The sequence below is a fragment of the Vigna umbellata genome, chromosome 1 (assembly GCF_029865625.1).
Source record: "Vigna umbellata cultivar VRB3 chromosome 1, Vumbellata_1.0, whole genome shotgun sequence".
Taxonomy (NCBI): domain Eukaryota; kingdom Viridiplantae; phylum Streptophyta; class Magnoliopsida; order Fabales; family Fabaceae; genus Vigna; species Vigna umbellata.
The window spans coordinates 88470879-88489299 of record NC_142165.1 but is presented as its reverse complement, the minus strand read 5'-3'; the positions used below and the strand labels follow the sequence as shown (position 1 = coordinate 88489299).

Here is an 18421-nt window from a genome sequence, read left to right as displayed (position 1 = left end):
CTCATGTTATATGTGAATAGATAATGTTGCAGATGCGGTTGAAAAAGCTTAGAGATGAGAGAGATGCGGGGAAAAACTTTCAGGGATTTTTGTAAAAAGAATAAATTTGTATTGGGAAAATTATGTTGTGTAAGACTTATAAGTTGAAATTTCAAATTTATGTTAAAGTGGTGAAAACTATATTGTTTAAAGTTTGTAAGTTTGGTATTGTACTTTGGAGGAATTGAAATAAAGTTTGATTGTTTATAGGAGATATCAAATTAATTTAGTCTTTACTATCAGTAATACCCTTTCATGTGGGTGTTACAAAAAACATTTTCAGCTTAGTCATACTACATAAAACGTTTTCGGGTAGTTTCCTACTATCAATAAATATTGTGACAACACCTCGTCCATTCGTCCTAAGTGCTTATTCATAAGGTACATGGTAGCTTGTTTTATATCGTGTTAGGTATGATACATAGTAACATTATAATGAGTTAACAATTAAAATAAAAGATAAAAAAGATAAATAAAACCAATAATAATTAGTGATGTAATTTTAATAAATGAAATAAAATTATGATAAACTTTTTATCGTTCTTGAAAAAAAAATAGTAACATTGTCTTGAAAATAAGAAAATATAATTATTGACTATTTTTCGTTTCTTAATTTTCTTTCTAAAGCACTAAAATAGTACGAAAGTAAATTATTTGATTTTGGTAAATTTTGTTAAGAAAACAATTTCTTCCTTTTATAATAAAAAAAAATTAAACATGAGTAAAATTATAGTAATGTACGTTTTCTCTTCTCACATTTTCTCATTTGAAAAATTTTAATTAAATTAATTAAATCTTTTCAGCCTAGGTAGTTTGGTTCTATAATAATAATATAGAACATTTCTCACATGTTCTATATTAACCTGTGATCCAAATAATTTCCTTTTCAGCCTAGGTAGTTTGGTTCTATAATAATAATAATAATAAAAAAGTCACATGTAGTAAAGAGTTTGACAATAATTATTTTAGACATTAAGTATGAGTTTTAACTTCAATTGTGAACTCAAACATAATTCTTTTTTGTACTTCAATTCTTTCAAAACTAAAATATAAATCCAAAAATAAATAATAAAAATATAAAAAATATAGATTACACGGTTCAAATAGCAACAGAAGCATAAACTTTTTTTATTTTAAAAAATTATTTAATTTTAAAGATATTTAGCCTCAATTCTCTTTTAAGAATTTAGGTTAAAATATCCTTAAAAATTGAATAATATTTTTAATCAAAAAAGTATTAACTTTATTTACTACTTTATGTTTCAATCATGGTTATAGTCGAAGCCTAATGAAAACAAAGAAATTTTATATGAAAGTAATATAATTAAAAAATTGTCATGCATATTATATTTGTTGACTCTAACAATAATCTTCCTCACTAAAAGTCATACATATCAAGTTTGTTGATTGTTTCTAAGCGAAGCTAGCAACATTCCCTGCAAACTTCTCTGTCTCAACATCATCAATATCAACACAAATTAATTGCTCTTCGCAACAACAACAATGTCATGACAAGAAAACATGAAGCATGAGGGTTCAAATACTATTTATCAGAAACACTATTTGCAAGTTTAAAGTAGGTATTAGGGAACATGAAGCATGAAAAAGTGTTCAAATAAATCTAGGGGAATCTTATTCCTTGAGAAAGAAACACACATTTTGCAATAACGAATACCTCAATAATCTTATTCTTTGAGAAAGAAACAAGATACCACCCTATACTATATCATTTTGGAAGACACAAAAAATACTTTTATAATTTTATTCCCTGAGAAAGAAACAGAAACTTAGGGTTAATGACGAAGCGATGAATTCACCAGAATGCCTAAGGTTAATGACAAAACGATGAAGTCTCGTCAATGAGCGCTTTGGTTTGTTGAACCTAAGTCGATGAGTGTAGCTGAACTCAAGTTGGCGAGCTCAACGATGAGTGCAGCTAAACCCTAGTCAACGATCAATGATGGATGAACTAAGAAGGATGTATGGAAAATTTAGGAACAATTCAGAAGATGCGAAAGAGAAATAAGAAATATGAAAAGAGTCATGTGTGAAAAAATTTGGAGTGTAGAAGGAAAGTTCTGGAAAAAGTTGAGAGAGAATGTAGAGGATGAAAAATATATTTTAATTTGTAAATGTCATAAACCTCTTAAAAAAAACATCTATTATTATCTTTTTAACAAATTATTATAATTATCTTAAATAATGTTAATTTATGGAAATTTTTATAACTTCCAAAAAAATAACTTTCAATAAATAACAACTTTTTTAGTGATATATCCTTTTACTTGCAAAATGCCAAAAATTGTCATTTACATGTTATCTTTCATTATCATTGTTTTTTTAGTTTCAAGTTTTATTCTTCCTTCGAATTTTATGAACATCGCAAAAACATACTACTTCCTCTTGATGGGCTACTTTAGGAATCTCTTAAACTAATCATAAATTAGTAATACATTTTGCTAGTCCAAGACATAATATCGGTTATTCCAACACATCATAATGAATCAAATTTATTATGTGTACACTTTGAATTGTACCTTCACTACTGGAAAATTGGGATTTACAGACGGCATTTTACCGAAGGCCTTAAGGCCGTCGGTATAGAGGTAATTACCGAAGGCTTATAAGCCGTCGGTAAGGACCTCATTAAGTTAAGTCAGAAATTAGGTTCGTCGTGCCCCAAAATCATTTTCATCAGTCTCGTCGTGTTGTGCGTATCCTCCCTCTCTTCACACGGTTGCCTCCGTTGGTTCACGGTCTGTCACTTTATCGGTGAGTAACCGGCGGTGGTTGGTCACGGTGGTCAGTGGTGCGTCCATCGGTGTTGGTTCACGGTGCGTGGTGGTTTTCGGGAGTCTGGGGCTAGGGTTCGTCCTAGGTTAGTTCTTTCGTTGAGGGGTGGTGGTGTGGAGGTTGAGGGACTTTGTCGGAGGTAAGTTCCACAGAACTTCATTGACACTGTCATGTTCATTTTGGTAAAGGTTAGATAGTGTTGCTGCCTTCATCTAGTTTTCATTAACTTATTAGTATACGGTTGAAGGAACTTGGTTGAGGGCAGCGTTGGAGTGGCCGTTGTGGGGCGTTGCTGTCAAGGCTATCTCGGTTGAGGTAAGTTGTTCGTTTATAAATTGGTTATCAGTTAGAATGTTGTTAAATCTGTATGACTTTGTTGTGGCATCAGTGTATGTGCTTGTTTGATTGAGAAAGATTGATTTGTAATTGGAATGAGGGGCAAGGTATTGGCATGCCAGTTAGAAAGTTTAAATAACCTTTAACCGTAGTATAGGAAAATCAAAGAAAACGAGGAATACAATTAAACATTATTCCTAAGTTTCAATTAATGTAAAAGTTAAACTGTGAGTGACAGAACTTTCCTCAAAAGTTCAATAAAAGAAGGATTAATTCAGTGAAATGGTTGTAACGATGAAATGAGAAAATGAGAAACTTACATTGGCACTTGAAGGGAGTGCCACTCATGACAACATCTTGCTAGTTCTGGACATGACTGTCAGTTGAAGGGAGTGTCACTGTCTTTACATGTCACAGCACAGAAACGCTCAAGAATATTGTTTATGGAAAGAACAGCTGGATGGAGAGAATAGAGATAGGAAAGACTATAGTATCACCACCAGAAGGTTGGATATATTTGAGGGGTGGGATGGTGAGAAATAGTTAGGCAAAAAGGGGTTTTAGGAATTTTCCCATTGTTATATTCAATTTCTTTTGTTGAAATTTTCTCGAAAATTATGTTTACAGAGGTCAACCACTGGGAAAAAGAAGTATATATAGTCTAAAACATATAATTTCCAGTTTCTACAACATCATAGCAATATATATTAAATCACTTACTTATGTACTCTATAGACTGTTACCTTTTTATGAAAGCACCTCTCCTTTCTTTCTCTTCTCTTTTGGCGAAATTTAGTTAAGGCTGCTTCCCTTTGAGAAGTCTTGTTTTGATCTACTCTGTTGGCACTTCTACTTCCACTAGCATCGCCACTGCCACTATTCCCAGGGAGTCCATTGTTGCTTTCCATGTTTGTTCCTCCAGCATTAACTGCTGTGCTGCCCCCATTTTGGCCATTGCTTCCATTGTTGCTTCCTGAAACACTTCTATTGATACTGAGGTTCCCAACATTACATTCAACTAGCACTTCTACCACATTTAATGAACCACAATGTGGAGTAGCAGCAGTAGCCAATTTCTTTGCAGATTCAGCATCATGATCAGGTGGCAACTGGTGCATGTCATCAGTACAGTTATTGTTTTCATAATGGAGATGGAAGTCTGGAGTAGCAGAATCTCTATGTCTGTCTACTTTAGGTAGTGCCAGCATTGTTGCTGCTTTATCTTCAGTGTTATGTAATATGACTTGTTGAGATTTACAAACAAGTCTGGAGCAGCAGAATCTCTATGTATGTTTTTCCCCCTCTAGAGAAATTTCATACAAGAGATGTTGGAGTGGCCTCTGTTGGAGGGTTATTAAGGAAGTTACATTCCAAGAAGTTATAAGTACTAAAAGATATAGCCTCCTATTTACTAAAAGAAGTTATAAGTAGTAAAAGAAGTTATAAGTACTAAAAGATATAGCCTCCTAGTTACATTCCTCTGTTGGAGTGCCCTCTATTAAGGCCCTGGTCATGAGAGTGTTGCCTGAGACCTCACAGGACGTACAACATATCCCTTCGACATAGCCACGACCCTCCTCGTCATCACCCGTTGCCCCTCAGCAGCCCACATCAGTCCAGCAACCCTCATCAGTCCAACCCTCATCAGTCCAACGCACACCAGTCCAGCCATCAATACAAGAGCAGGATGATGAAGATCATTCTGATGAAGACTATGTACATTATTAGTTTGACCTAGTTTTTACTTCTTATACAAACTGTTGGATATTACAAACAATTGGAATTTAGATCATTTCGATGTTATAAAACTAGATGACTTTGGATGTTAGGACGTCAATATGGTTTTATGTTTTAACTATAAATTACTAGTTATATGGATTAATGCATGTTCTATTTCTTAATGGATGTTCTATGGATATTGATTAGTGATTGCATCTTTGAGATGCACATTATGCAGATCTGTATATACTTGAAAACTGTTATCCAGGTCTGTTTGTGCTTGAAACTATTATGCAGGTCTGTTTGTGTGGTTGGTTTCATAAAAAATAGAGCAAACTGTTATTTTTTCGTGCCACTTACCGAAGGCTTTTGCCCCTCGGTAAATACCCATCTCATGTCATTACCGAAGGCTTTTGACCCTCGGTAATTACCGAAGGCTTGTGGCCCTCGGTAATTACCGAAGGCTTTTGACCCTCGGTAATTACCGAGGGCCACAAGCCGTCGGTAATTGTTAGCGACAAGAGATTTACCGACGGCTCGATGGCCGTCGATAGGCCGTCTATAAATGTCTTTTTCCGACGGCTTTTGGCTGTTTCCGAGGGATTTTGGCCTTCGGTAATGCCTTTTTTTTGTAGTGCTTACACACTTCAATTTATGTATTTTTAGCTTATATCATACTCGCATAAAGATAAAACATATTCTTAAGTCTAGGTAAGAGATTAAGTTTTGTTGGATTTCCTGACCTTACTTTGACATATGACTGTGTTCACGATGCTACATCATTAACTCTTGTTCTTGACTTGATGTAACATTTACATCTATTTTGTAGAACGTATATTCCAAAAGTATATATATATATATATATATATATATAATAATAATAATAATAATTTTCTCCACTTTAATCAGTATCAAATTTTCTCTCAGTGCCTCTAAATCTCATCTTCAATATGAATATTACATCTGCAATCATCCAATTTTTTAATATACAATATATTATTATTTTTAAGTCCTTCGGCACACTCTTTAAACTGTATGTATAATGATATCTTACATTTCTTTTATACACTTGAATATAAAATCTTTCTTTTGTTAGAACTTTTCTTCACATGTACTCTTACCCTATTACACTCTCTATCTAGTAAAAATAAAATAATAATATTTTAATGTGAAAAAGTATATTAGCTACAATTATACAACAATATATTAAAAAATTTCTACAGTATTATTTTAACATCAATATTGTTAAAGACCAAAGTAACACCATAATAACTTACAATTAAAATGAAAAAAAAAAGAACAAAACAAGCAATAAAAATTATATAACTTACTAAAAAAATAAAATTATAACAACTTTCTCTAAATTTAAGAAAAAAAATAATACTTTCTCTCTGAAAAATGCGAAAATACAACTATTTAGAAAACCTTTAGAAAAAAAAACATTTTTTCTCATAATTTTTCTCCAAATAGCATAGTAGAAGAGTAGATAAAAAGAAGAAGTAAGTTTTGGTGTTTTACTAAAATAATATTATGTTTCTTTTATAATACGAAAAGGGAAACATTTGATGAGATTTCAACTAAAAGTTCACTGTTTTAGATTGATATAATGCTCCAAAATCATGTAGATGACCTCCTGAATTTTAAAATGAATACTAAGATTGGTGATCCTTTCACCTAAATCCACATACTTTAAATCAAAAGTTATCCCATTTCTATAGAATTATTATAAACGAACCAAATATCCAACATAAAGAAAGATAGTTTTATTAACAGATTGTTTTAAATTAAACATTTTATCATCTAAAATTTTATTCCTACATAAAAAAGAAATTAAAATGAGTTTCTGCACTTTAGGTGGCTTAGAATCCACTCCCATCGATTTATCTCAATGATAAACCTAAGAAGTGAGAAAATGGCAATAATACTTCCTCTTCATGGGGAAAGAAGAAGCAAAGGAATAAGAGAGGTGTTATGTGATGAAGCTGGAAGAGGTACTTTAGGTTAAAATGAAAGAACAAATTGAGTGAGGAGAAACATGTCACAAAAGTCCAACTCTTTATTGGAAGAACTGGACCTACATTTCACTATTATGTCTTTCTTTTGTTTTTTTTTTCAATGTTTGGCTCTCACCTGTAATTAAAATCCACTTCACTGTGTCTATTCCACTTTGAGTGGAAAAGGATGAGGTAATCTATAGCAGATTCTAACTCCTGTTTTCAAAATAAATTAAATATAATTATTTTACTATTTTATTTTTTAATCTGAATATATATATTTTTCCTAATTTAAGCTTCAGTGTCACTTTCTCTTCCTATTTATTTTTTTAAGAAGAAAAAAAAATGAGAGAGATGTCGATGGTTTCACAATTGAGATTGAACTGAACGCGGGACAAGTTAAAATATGCATATAAACGGACCCAGTTTTAATATAATGTCTTATATTCTTTTTGCTTAAAATGGTTAGGAATAACATAAAATATTTATATTAATATTTTTTTATATTATTATCTTTAAAATTTCATATTTAATAGTTACACTCATATTTTTACCCACTTGTTTTAATATAACTTTATTACTAAAAAAACATTTTAGATGTCGAACTAATTTATTCCGAATCAGCATGCTAATCCTAAAAGTAATAAGAACAAGACTGTAATAAGCATGATCCAAAACATTGCGTAAATCGTTTTTATGCAATACTTATTATTTTTAGAACCTGTAGAATTTCACTAAAAGGATTTAGACACGTTTCATTTATATAATGAATCCACATAGTTTTGTCTAACAAAAAAAATATATTATATAGCAGAGCATTTAAATGGAGGTCGTAAGCATTACCGTGAAATGAAGAAACTTGAGAAAAGGTAAGAAGAGAAGTAAAAGATAAGTGCATAGAAGGGACCAAAATCTGGTAGCAGTCCCTCTCTTCGTAAATACTAACTCACTCAACACTTCATGCACCACAACCTGTCACCAGCCTGTAAACCCATTCCCATTCTCCTCCCAATGCATGCACAAAATTTTTTATTAATTTATTTATTTCTAATAAATTCCAATATTAGGGAAAAAAGGTGTTCTGACATAACATTATCTAGATTAATTTGTAAATTAAAAGGTAATGAAATTGAATTGTTTTTGTAATAAATTAAAAATTAGTTGGGGGACCAGAATTAGTATTTATTATTAATGTGGTAAAAGTTAAGAGTTGAAAAGGTGGGAAGCAAGAGAAGGCTGGCTGGCTCTTCCGAAGAGTGGGAGTCCTATAAATAGAGGGATAAACCTTAACACGGTGTCTCCAATTAAGAGTTGAAAACAAATAGCTATCCCCACACGCACAATTTGACTCCTCTTTCTTTCCTTCTTCTACATGGGAAATTGCGTTTGCGGCCAAACCGCCCAGCAGCCCACGGCCAAGGTCGTCGTTCACGACGGCCGGATGGAGGAGTTCTCATACCCGGTCAAGGTCTCCTATCTCTTGCAACTCTATCCCACGTGTTTCATATGCGACTCCGACGAGATGGCCTTCGACCACGTTGTAACAGCGGTTCACCACGACCACGAGTTAAAGCTTGGCCAGCTCTATTTCGCGCTCCCGCTTAACCGCCTCAAGCGCCACCTCCCGCCGCAGGAGATGGCCGCGCTAGCCGTCACTGCCAGCTCCGCACTCGCCAGGTCAGCCGGCGACAAATGTAGCTCTCGCCGCCAACAGAATCTGCTTTTCCCCTGCGAGGAGAATGCCAAGCCTGGCTGGAAAGTGGCGCCGGACAGTCGTGCCGCCGCCGATGCCGCTGATAACAGTGCGGCGAGGAAAGGAATGAATAAAAATGGCGTTGTCAGGGGGAGGGGGAAGTTCACCGCGACGTTGAGTTCCATACCGGAGCAGGGGTAGTTTCGGAAGAAAAAAAGACGTGCTCGCTGGGATTTTGTATTGCTGTATATATATTTAAGAGAAAAAGACAAAAGATATATTAATTGTTGAACGTTGTAGAGTTGTTTCCTGAAAAACAACCATGGAGGTATACAGGTTTAATTAATTAATTAATTAATTAATTAATTAAAACCGGTGTTATTCATGGGCTAATTACGTGAAAAAGCCTACTGTAATTCACTTATTATACTAACTTCATTCTTAGGAAAATTAATGTGTTTTTCTTTTTCTTTTTACTTTTTCTTCATCTCTGTTCATTTCCTTCGCACATTAACTACTGAGATTTCAGAACAAATATATGATAACTTTTACTATTTCACTCTAATTACGTTAATCATGTACTTTTTTTTTATTAAAATTCTATAGAATCATATGTAAGATTTGTTAACGAATCTTGTCAAACAGTATCTTTAAGAACTGGTTATGAAATTAAAATGATTATTTTTGTACTTCAATACAAACTCTCTATTCCTAGTTTCTCAAGGAGATTTGTCTTTGTCGAATACGAGATGAAATTGATAAAATTTAAGGTTTGTTAATAAATTTTACTCTCACGGTCTAATAATAAATGTTGTGTAAAATGAAAAATAAATCATAAAATATATTTTTTTCATTTATACTTAATAAGTTGTTCATTTTAGTTTTTTCAATAATTACACTCTTTGTAAGTCTCTATTTAATTTTGCCATGTAATAATAAGGTTAGGTACTTAACATTATTCACTTTCAACTTTTTAATAGCGAAAAAGTTTATGTTCAAGAGTATCTTTTTTAACATTTTTGCTAATTTAACTTTGATATGAAAACTGTTTCTGATTAATCAAGTGATGATTCACTTTTTCATTCCAGGCTGAGAACAGAGTCATTTGGCGATGGTTGATTTTTGTGGGTTATTTCAGAGGAATTTTAGAATATGTTCCGAGTGAAATTAATTATTGTGTAATTGTTTCAAGGCAAGTGCGTTCCACCTTTGGAGAGGGTACTTCATTGGAAAATGTTGACCGAGAAACTAGTGAAAAATTTTATATATATCCTGACATTTTTCATGTTAAAGTTCTGTAAATCTTTATAAATTCATTAAAGTCGTACGAAATTAAAAATTGTATAGAAAAAAAATGCAATATTTTAAAAGGGTCATCAATAATTTAGTAAAGAAACAGCTATCCAGATTAGTTTGCTTTGATATAGTGTGTTATCATTTGATACAAAAGGTAAATACTAATCTATATTACATTTGCATTGAACGTTGAGTCTTGCAATTAAACAAACTACAAACTAGAAAAAAAAATATCTAATAAATAATTTAAGATATTCTAAATTATTTTAAGATTCAATATCTTATACATGTGAATAATAATTTGTATAAATCTGATTGAGTTTACATTCATTACACAAGGTTAAAATGAAGTGCTTAAGCCATGGTTTGGTAACTCGTTCGTTCACAAGGACAGAACAATAAAATGAGTGCCTATCGTACCAAACACTGTTTCTATCATACAAAAAAGGGTCTACCATTTATTTTATCCCTTTGTTGTTAACTTACTTAATATACATATATTTCCTTCTTTTCATCTTATCACTAAACACTTTCTTTTCCTTTGTGTCTTTCACTTTTCACTTGAGTGTATACACGTAGGGCATCAACTTATCATCATTCAATAAGAGAATTTTTGTACGCATAGTTTTACAACCCCTCTTTATTACAGAGACGAAAAAGTTATAACGATAAAAAAGATTTATATAGTACCGTCAAAATTTGTGATTTTTTTTCCTTAATTTAAATATTTTCTTCTTTAAGTCTTTGTTCACTTGAATAGATTTGGCAAGAGTGATTGAGGGAATTTGAGAGGATTTGAAGGTAAATTTTTGTTGTTGTTTATTTGAGTGAATTTGGAGGTAAATGAGAGTGGATTTGGAAGTAAATTATTTTAATCTGTCACGTCAATCAAATTCTATACTAATTCTCACAAACTTTACTTCCAAATTCACTCCCAACTACCTCCAAATCTACTCAAATAAACAACAAAAAAATTTACTTTCAAATCCTTTCCATCACTTTTCTTCACGTCCATTGAAGTGAAGAAAAATTAACTGTCCAATATTCTTTTTACGGTGAGGAGTGATTGTGACATATTAAACATCTTGTCAGATAAGTGTTACTGAAAACTCTCAACCGCACAAGCGTTTCTACTTGAAATTTGAACGTAAAAAGAAAGTTAACACAAAAAGAAAGAATACCACCCCACATCGATTTCATCTTTATTTCTCTCATATTTTATTCTTCAATCCATTTATCGTTTTCTCTCTATCTTTTTCCTTTTACTTATCTCTTACCTAATCTTTGGGAGGACATAACATTTTCCGAATTAAAAATGCACAGCGAGAAGCTTTCCTTAATAAGTTGTGACCACCTGGTTGAGTACAGTGTAAAAATGGATAAACCTAACACGTAAAATTCAGTAAAAAACAACATCAACAACAGAAGCCAAATTAATATTTGAAGGAAAGAAGACGGAAAAGGGTTATATTTTGGGTCGGTTACATTTCATTACATTACACCTAAGAGATAATAACGAAAACAGAAACCTAGGTATACATCATCTACATAGAATAGGTTGAAGAACAGGAACTTATCCTCGCACATTTGTCAAGGGTACAAATGTCACTGACAAGGAAATCTGCACAGAAGACGCTCTTTCCTTCTTTTGGACTTTTCTTTCAACATGCATCAGTGGCTTCAGAGACACTGTTGAGTACACTGTATTCGGTGACAAAAAGTACAAATAACAGACCGGCTACAGATATTAATCTAGTTGTGCGTGTGACATGGACGGAAAATACATGGGAACCCTTTGTCTATTCCATTTTTAAATTTATGTATACGAAAAAAAGTAAAAAATTAGTTTTTGAACCTAGGGTTTAAAAAATGAACTAACGGGCGTAGAATTTGGCATTTATATATACGCGGTTTGCTATTAAACGAAAAAAAAGTGAGAAGGCACAGGGTGGTTGAGCAATGTTACCATTAGAAAGAGTCGCTGTCTGTGATAGAATTTTTATACGTACAGCTGTAAAAAGCGTATACAGTAGCATGAGGGTACGTAACCACCACATTAAGTATGTTGAATATGAAGTAATGAATAATAAGGTTGCGTTTGAATATATATGGTTAGTGAATACTTATAAAGGGCTGGTGAAGTAATGAGATATTTAGATGGTGGAATTAGAGTGTTTGAATTTTGCTATATGTGACAGGGAGTTGCAGAAACAATGGAAATGGTGTCTGTGCATGGATGGTTGGCACAGCACGAATTTGCAGGCACTTGTTTTAGCGTGTTGAAGACATGACAATGACGTATGTGACGACTCACTATGTACTGTATGTTTTGACCTGATTGGAATGGAAGCTGCTTTGCCCTCCCGTTTCTTTTGTTTTCGCCCGTTTAGTTTAAGAAGGAGCAGTCATGCTAGACTAAATCAATAATAAGGACAAAAACAAAACTTCTATTTATCAACCCTATCATTATCTCCGATTAATATAAACATTATGACAATAAATAAAATTTTATCTTTCTATTTATTATAACGCGTTTGGTGCATGGTAATGAATCATATTTATGTACATTTAACTTTCTTCATTATTACATTTCGTTCGGACAATCCTATACGAGATAGAATTTCATAATCAGGTTTTGTTTATAATACCTTTTGAGTCTGATGCCAGTGAAGCTCTACATTGATTAATAAATGATGCGATATCATCAAAGGAAATAAAAATACGGGAATGAACAGGTCAAAGTTCCAAATTTGAATGTGTGATGGATGTGTAAGTAACACATATATTTGAAAACCCCAATGGAACGCGTATTTGATAAAAATAATGAAACTATACATAAGCGGGAAAAAGACATGAGATAATACGATAGAAAGGAAGGCAATTAAGGAAATTGAGCGTAGCATTGAATTTATAAGAATAGCATTATGTTTATATACGTATAGAGGGTGCGTCATTCTCCGTATGAAGGAACTAATTATTTGAAGCTGAAGACGATACATGCATAAGATTGGACCTTTCAGCAAAGAAAGGAAACATGATATGAATGAATATGTGCATAACTCGTTGTTGGTTTTAACATTGATTATGAAGTAAAGCCAGCTGGAGGAATCCGATGTTGATATATCATAAAAAGACTAGCATTCATTTAGTGCTCCATCTTTGGTTCAACCTTTTGAACCTTCAAAGTGTTTGCTACAAATGCATTTATATTGTGTTTATAAGGGATTGTCATGCATTTTTCTTTATTTCCTGCCAATGAAATCGACGCTTTAAATTTGAACTTAATTTTTATTTATAAGATAATAATATGAAGAAATTATAAAAGAAAAATTGTTAATGGGAATGGGAAGGAAGAACATATATAGTAAGTAGCACGTGATATTAGTTGTTGAGTTGTTGTCCAGTTGATGAGGAACAAGTGGGAAAGGCGATTTCTGAATGAGGACGAACATTTTTATAATTAAAAGGTACGGCTCCTTCTTGTGTGGTCCTCACAGCTGATTCACTCCACTTAACTTTGTTTTTTTCGGCGTTCAAGTTTGGGAGGAAGTAACCTATTTCAATTTCATCATACAAGATAAATTACATAAATTGTGTCTCTACATGGTTTTCACTGAATAGCCCAATGTAAAAATCTATCGTGTGATGGACACTCTTACACTAAATCTTTAAAGCCCTTCATCTTCAAACATAGATCATTACTCAAGTTCAGCAAATTTTCCTGTTTCTTTGTTCAATTCACTAGTTGTGGTTGGAGGAGTATTCATTGAGAATTTTGTTAGTACATTCTTCCACAATAATTTTAGACTCATCTAAGAGTTTCACTATTTAAATCATTTCATTTTTTTATCATTGAAAAAGGGAGTAACCTAAAACTTACAATTATTCACACACCACTCAATCAAATACAAAGTTATGTCTTTAATGAGAAGAAAAAAAACCATTATTATATATATATATATATATATATATATATATATATATATATATATATATATATATATATATATATTATAATAAAATTATACACCGATATTATATTCTAAATAAAATATAAAGTAATATCATGTCTTTCCTAAAATCTGTATATCTTAAAACTCATAAACATGATTGAAGACACTAAAATATTGATTCAACTGTGATGATGTGATCCAAATATCTCACCTAAATCCTAGTAATGTTATTATTATATAATTTTTTATCATAAATTTTACTCTATAAATTAATATTTTTTTAACTTATATTATTAGTTTTATTGTATAAATTTATTTTATATTATTATTAATATGTTACTACTACTAGTATTATTATTATTATATAAATGTATTTTATTATTATTAGCCAAAATGCATGTGTTAGATGATAACAAAAAATAATAAAATTATAAAAATAAATATAAATAAATTTTATAATTATATTTTAAATAATTTTTATTTATTTTGTAAATAATTTCTTATTATAAATAATCACTTTAGTTTAAAATATTAAGTTTTGAAAAATGTCAAATTGAAAAAATGGTTAAATTTAAATAAATTTGGAAAGATAATTATTTTAATTTAAAAAAGTTTTTTATTAAGAAATAAAATTAAAAAGCAAATGTGTATACCATCTTCCTTATATAATAATATAAAATTATTATTTTATTATGTTATATAATAATATAATTAATTATGTTACATAATACATTATGTTTAGTATCGATTATCACATTGATATTAAGGATAAAATAGTACTATATATACTATCTTCTAGCATGAATTTTTCACTATTCTTTCACATAATCACACAAGAGTGAGACAGTATCGGTAACCAATTATTAAAGATAAAACTATAAATTATTAATTATCTTTCAAGGTATCTTTCTCTCTATTTTTCACACAAGAGCGCGTACTCCTTGAATTCCTTCTTCGGAAATCACCAAATACAAACGTATGAATTTCCTTCAAATTTATTCATGAACAATTATCACCTGAATAGAAAATTTCTATTAGTGTTTGTACGATTGGTTTTCATGTTTACTTCATAAAAATTTCTTCCAATCTTCAACAAGAGTATACGTACAGATTGGAAGCACTAGAAAATTTGTCACGTCTTCAAGTGTATTTACGATCCCAAATCAGAATTGCAAAAATTCCAGCCTGCTAATCTGTAAAATTTAAGTAATAAAAATTTTAAAAAAAATATCAACATTTTCTGTGGATTTGTTGTACTTTTCAATGACCTAGTTAGGTCAATCAAAATCAATCCACTATAGCATGCACAAAGTCTTAAAGTGTGGATGGGTGGATGTATGATTGGATGTCATAGTTTTTCTTTTTCTGTGGATTTGTTGAACTAGCTAGCTATGTAGCCATGTTTCGATACTTTAAGATTTTTTCATCACATTGCCAATGCCACATTAATGGCAAGATAAGTCTATACAATTCTATGGCTTAGATCAAACTTATAACACCTACCACTCAACTTAATGATATCTATTGTATGATATAATACCATCACTTCTAGTTTATGTATCGTAATCTAGGAATACTTTTATGCCAAACAAAATTCGTTAATACTTTATTTATTTTTCGAACTTATCATTTCTAACATTTTTTTCCTGGTTGTTTTCCCTGTTTATTAAAAGCTACTACATAAAAGCACTATCAGGTGTCACCTTTGTCCAATCCGAAAAGACACAAACAAATAGAATAATATTATATACTTCACGTACGATTTGACAAAACTAATTGATGAACGAAAATATCTAATAAAAAATATATAACGAGATATCACTTGTTATACGTATTTGCAAGAAGTTATATATTCCTGAGAATAGACAAGAATTGTTGAAGTTTCCTCGCAATGGATCAGATGGCATAGTTAAAGAGAACTTGAAATTAAATTCTTATTTGCGATTGTGATAGCACTTGGAATCTCCATATAGTCAAAAAGATAAAACATAATCTAAGATCGATAATTGTGTCATAGCTTTCATTGAGTAGTCCAAAATAAAAATGTCCATCATCAATTATTCTCAAAAACAGTAGTAAGTACGATCAAGTAAATTGAATTTGGATGTTACTGGCCATAGTTGACGTAACTATCCAGTGAAAATATATATATATATATGCTCAAGAGTGAAGACGGTGCGATGATCTTGTTGATCAAGTTGTTACTTTTGATCAAAAGTCACACTCAAATATGCAGTATGATTTTGAAATAGCAGGTGACAAAGTAGGAAACAAACTCAATTCTTTAGTTAACTTTCATATAACTTCATAATTGCCGTCCATTACTGAATAATAATTGCATGTGAAGACCAAATATATGAATAGGTATGGGTGGATGAGAAATAGTGTTATGCAAGTTGAGGATAATCATCACTTCAGTTGAGGAATATAAGTCCCCGTTGGCTGTAGTACTAGTTTCTGAATATTTATCGAAATAAAAATAATATTTTTTAAATTTTTTGTGTGTTGTCTTAGTTTATAATAAGTAGGATTTTGTACTTTAATATATATACCATGTTTTCAGAGTAGCTACTTACAATCAGTATCTTTTAGGGCCTACAAAGCTTCAAACTTTATCTTTTAAAAAAATCATTTTCCAAGCTCTTAAAATCACATCATATAGCCATCAATTTTTTGATATCAAACCCCCCTTAAATCACAACAAACACAACAAGAAAATATCTAAATAATAACCAATTCCAAGCTCTTAAAATCACATCATATAGCCATCAATTTTTTTATATCAAACCCTGCTTAAATCACAACAAACACTACAAGAAAATATCTAAATAGTATAACCAATTTTAGAGAAAAAAAAATTAGTTATTGTAGTGACTAATTTAGATAAATTGATATTTAAATTGATCACTATAATAACTAATTATTTTTCCTCTCTAAAATTATTATTTAAGCATTTTCTTATATATCATAACACATGTATATTTCTAGTAATATGATGAACTGATAATTTTTTTTTTGTAATAGTGATTAAAAGAAATATATCAAATATCATAAGTAATTAAACGAAGATGGAAGAGAAGAATAGAAAAAGAAGAAAGAGGAGCAAGAGAAAAAGGTAAAGGCAACGACAAGAACAACAACAATCGTGAAAGGAATAATAGAGACAGAGTTATCAGTGGTGTAACAGAGGAGGAGGAGCTGAAGGTGACAAACGCAACATCAACAACAACTATGATAGAGGAGGAGGAGAAAAGGAAGAGGGAGAAGAAGAAAAAAATGTAAAAGAAGAAAAGGAGAATGAAGAGGAAGGTTTAAAAATAGAATTTTAGAATTAATATTAGTTTTAAAATAGTAAGACTCAATTATTTTAATATTAAAAGGCTTTAGTATAAATAGTTTTATTATAAAAGAGTTTCATTATTTTAGAACACGTCATCTCTCTATAAACCACTTTTCTAGAGTTTTTTTACTTTTCTCTACGAGCTCTCCTTTCTTGCTTATTTGATTGAAGAATCGAGGCCGCATAATTAATCCTCGTGAAAAACTCTTTAATTTGGATTATCAATTTCTCAGTTTGGGTAAGTTAGGTTCCAGCCCATCTCTTGGTCCATTTTTGTTTTCGATTGCAAGTGAGCTTTTTTTCGCTTGAATGTGTTTTTTTAGCCTTGTATTTGAATCTCTGCCAATCACTGATCATAATTATATGGTCTGATTTTTTTGTGATGTTTTTATATATAGATAGAGCATCATATGTGGTTGTAGATTGTTTGGAGTTTTAAAGTTGAGATGTCCTACTAGGTGAGAGAAGCTAATTTTATGCTAATATATATTATTGATATTTTTGTGAATTACAATTTGGTGATTTAATTTGTGAAATTTGAATAATTTGCATGATTTGGTTGATTAAGAAGTTTAATTTGTTGTTTCTATTAAATATAAGGAATTATGCTTTGATGTGTGCAGCTATTTATGAAAACAATGTTATGAATGTGTTTGAAATGCCTTAGTGAAGTCTTTCATATAGGTAAAATTGCATTTCCTGAATTAGGGATTTGAAATTTGAAAGTATTATGAGGTTGACAAGTCAAAATTTACTCAAAAGTACTAAATTATGTAATTGAAAGCTAAAAGGGTGAGTTTCTTATATGAATAATTGAGTTTAGAAAAGTTTTTTATTATATAGTTTATATCTATATAATTAGTTAGAGTACATTGTATTATGATACAACATGTTTTATGATGTTACTTTTGCATATTAATTTATCTTTTTTTTATTGATTTATTTTGTATTTATGTTTTTTTTGTCTTATTGGTGAAGCAAATAAAGATAAAATTTGTAGTTTTCTTCTTAAAGCCATATGTCTAAGTCATAAGATAGTAGTAAATTCTATTAGATATATCTTTTAAATATAACTATAATTTAAAAAACTTGAGGTGTAAATATCTTATATTATTATAATTTTATTAATGGAATGATGGTACATATAAATATATTTTGGATAAGTTAATTTTTGAATATTTATAATAAAATATTTTATTTTAATAGTATTATATAAAATGAGATATTACTTATCATTAATAATAAACGACATATTTTT

At 30.7% G+C, this 18421-nt stretch overlaps 2 protein-coding genes across 2 annotated transcripts; one reads left to right on the top strand and one right to left on the bottom strand.

Moving 5' to 3' along the window:
- Nucleotides 1-3528: 3528 nt before the first annotated feature.
- LOC148206710 (two-component response regulator-like PRR73) lies at nt 3529-4400 on the bottom strand. Its single transcript, XM_088114518.1, has 2 exons — nt 3912-4400; nt 3529-3570 (listed from the first exon to the last, which is right to left on the bottom strand). The coding sequence occupies exons 1-2, from the start codon at nt 4374-4376 to the stop codon at nt 3529-3531; spliced, it is 507 nt and encodes a 168-aa protein (XP_087970644.1). The 5' UTR covers nt 4377-4400.
- A 3765-nt stretch (nt 4401-8165) lies between these two features.
- LOC124826701 (uncharacterized) lies at nt 8166-9050 on the top strand. The gene has a single exon (XM_047299602.2). The coding sequence runs from the start codon at nt 8254-8256 to the stop codon at nt 8773-8775; it is 522 nt and encodes a 173-aa protein (XP_047155558.1). The 5' UTR covers nt 8166-8253; the 3' UTR covers nt 8776-9050.
- Nucleotides 9051-18421: the final 9371 nt, after the last annotated feature.

Coding starts and splice junctions, on each gene's coding strand:
- LOC124826701 (XM_047299602.2), top strand. CDS start 8,254: ATGGGAAATTGCGTTTGCGGCCAAACCGCCCAGCAGCCCACGGCCAAG.
- LOC148206710 (XM_088114518.1), bottom strand. CDS start 4,376: ATGCTGGCACTACCTAAAGTAGACAGACATAGAGATTCTGCTACTCCA. Junction 3,571..3,911: donor AGAGGTGCTTTCATAAAAAG/GTAACAGTCTAT, acceptor TGACATGTAAAG/ACAGTGACACTCCCTTCAAC.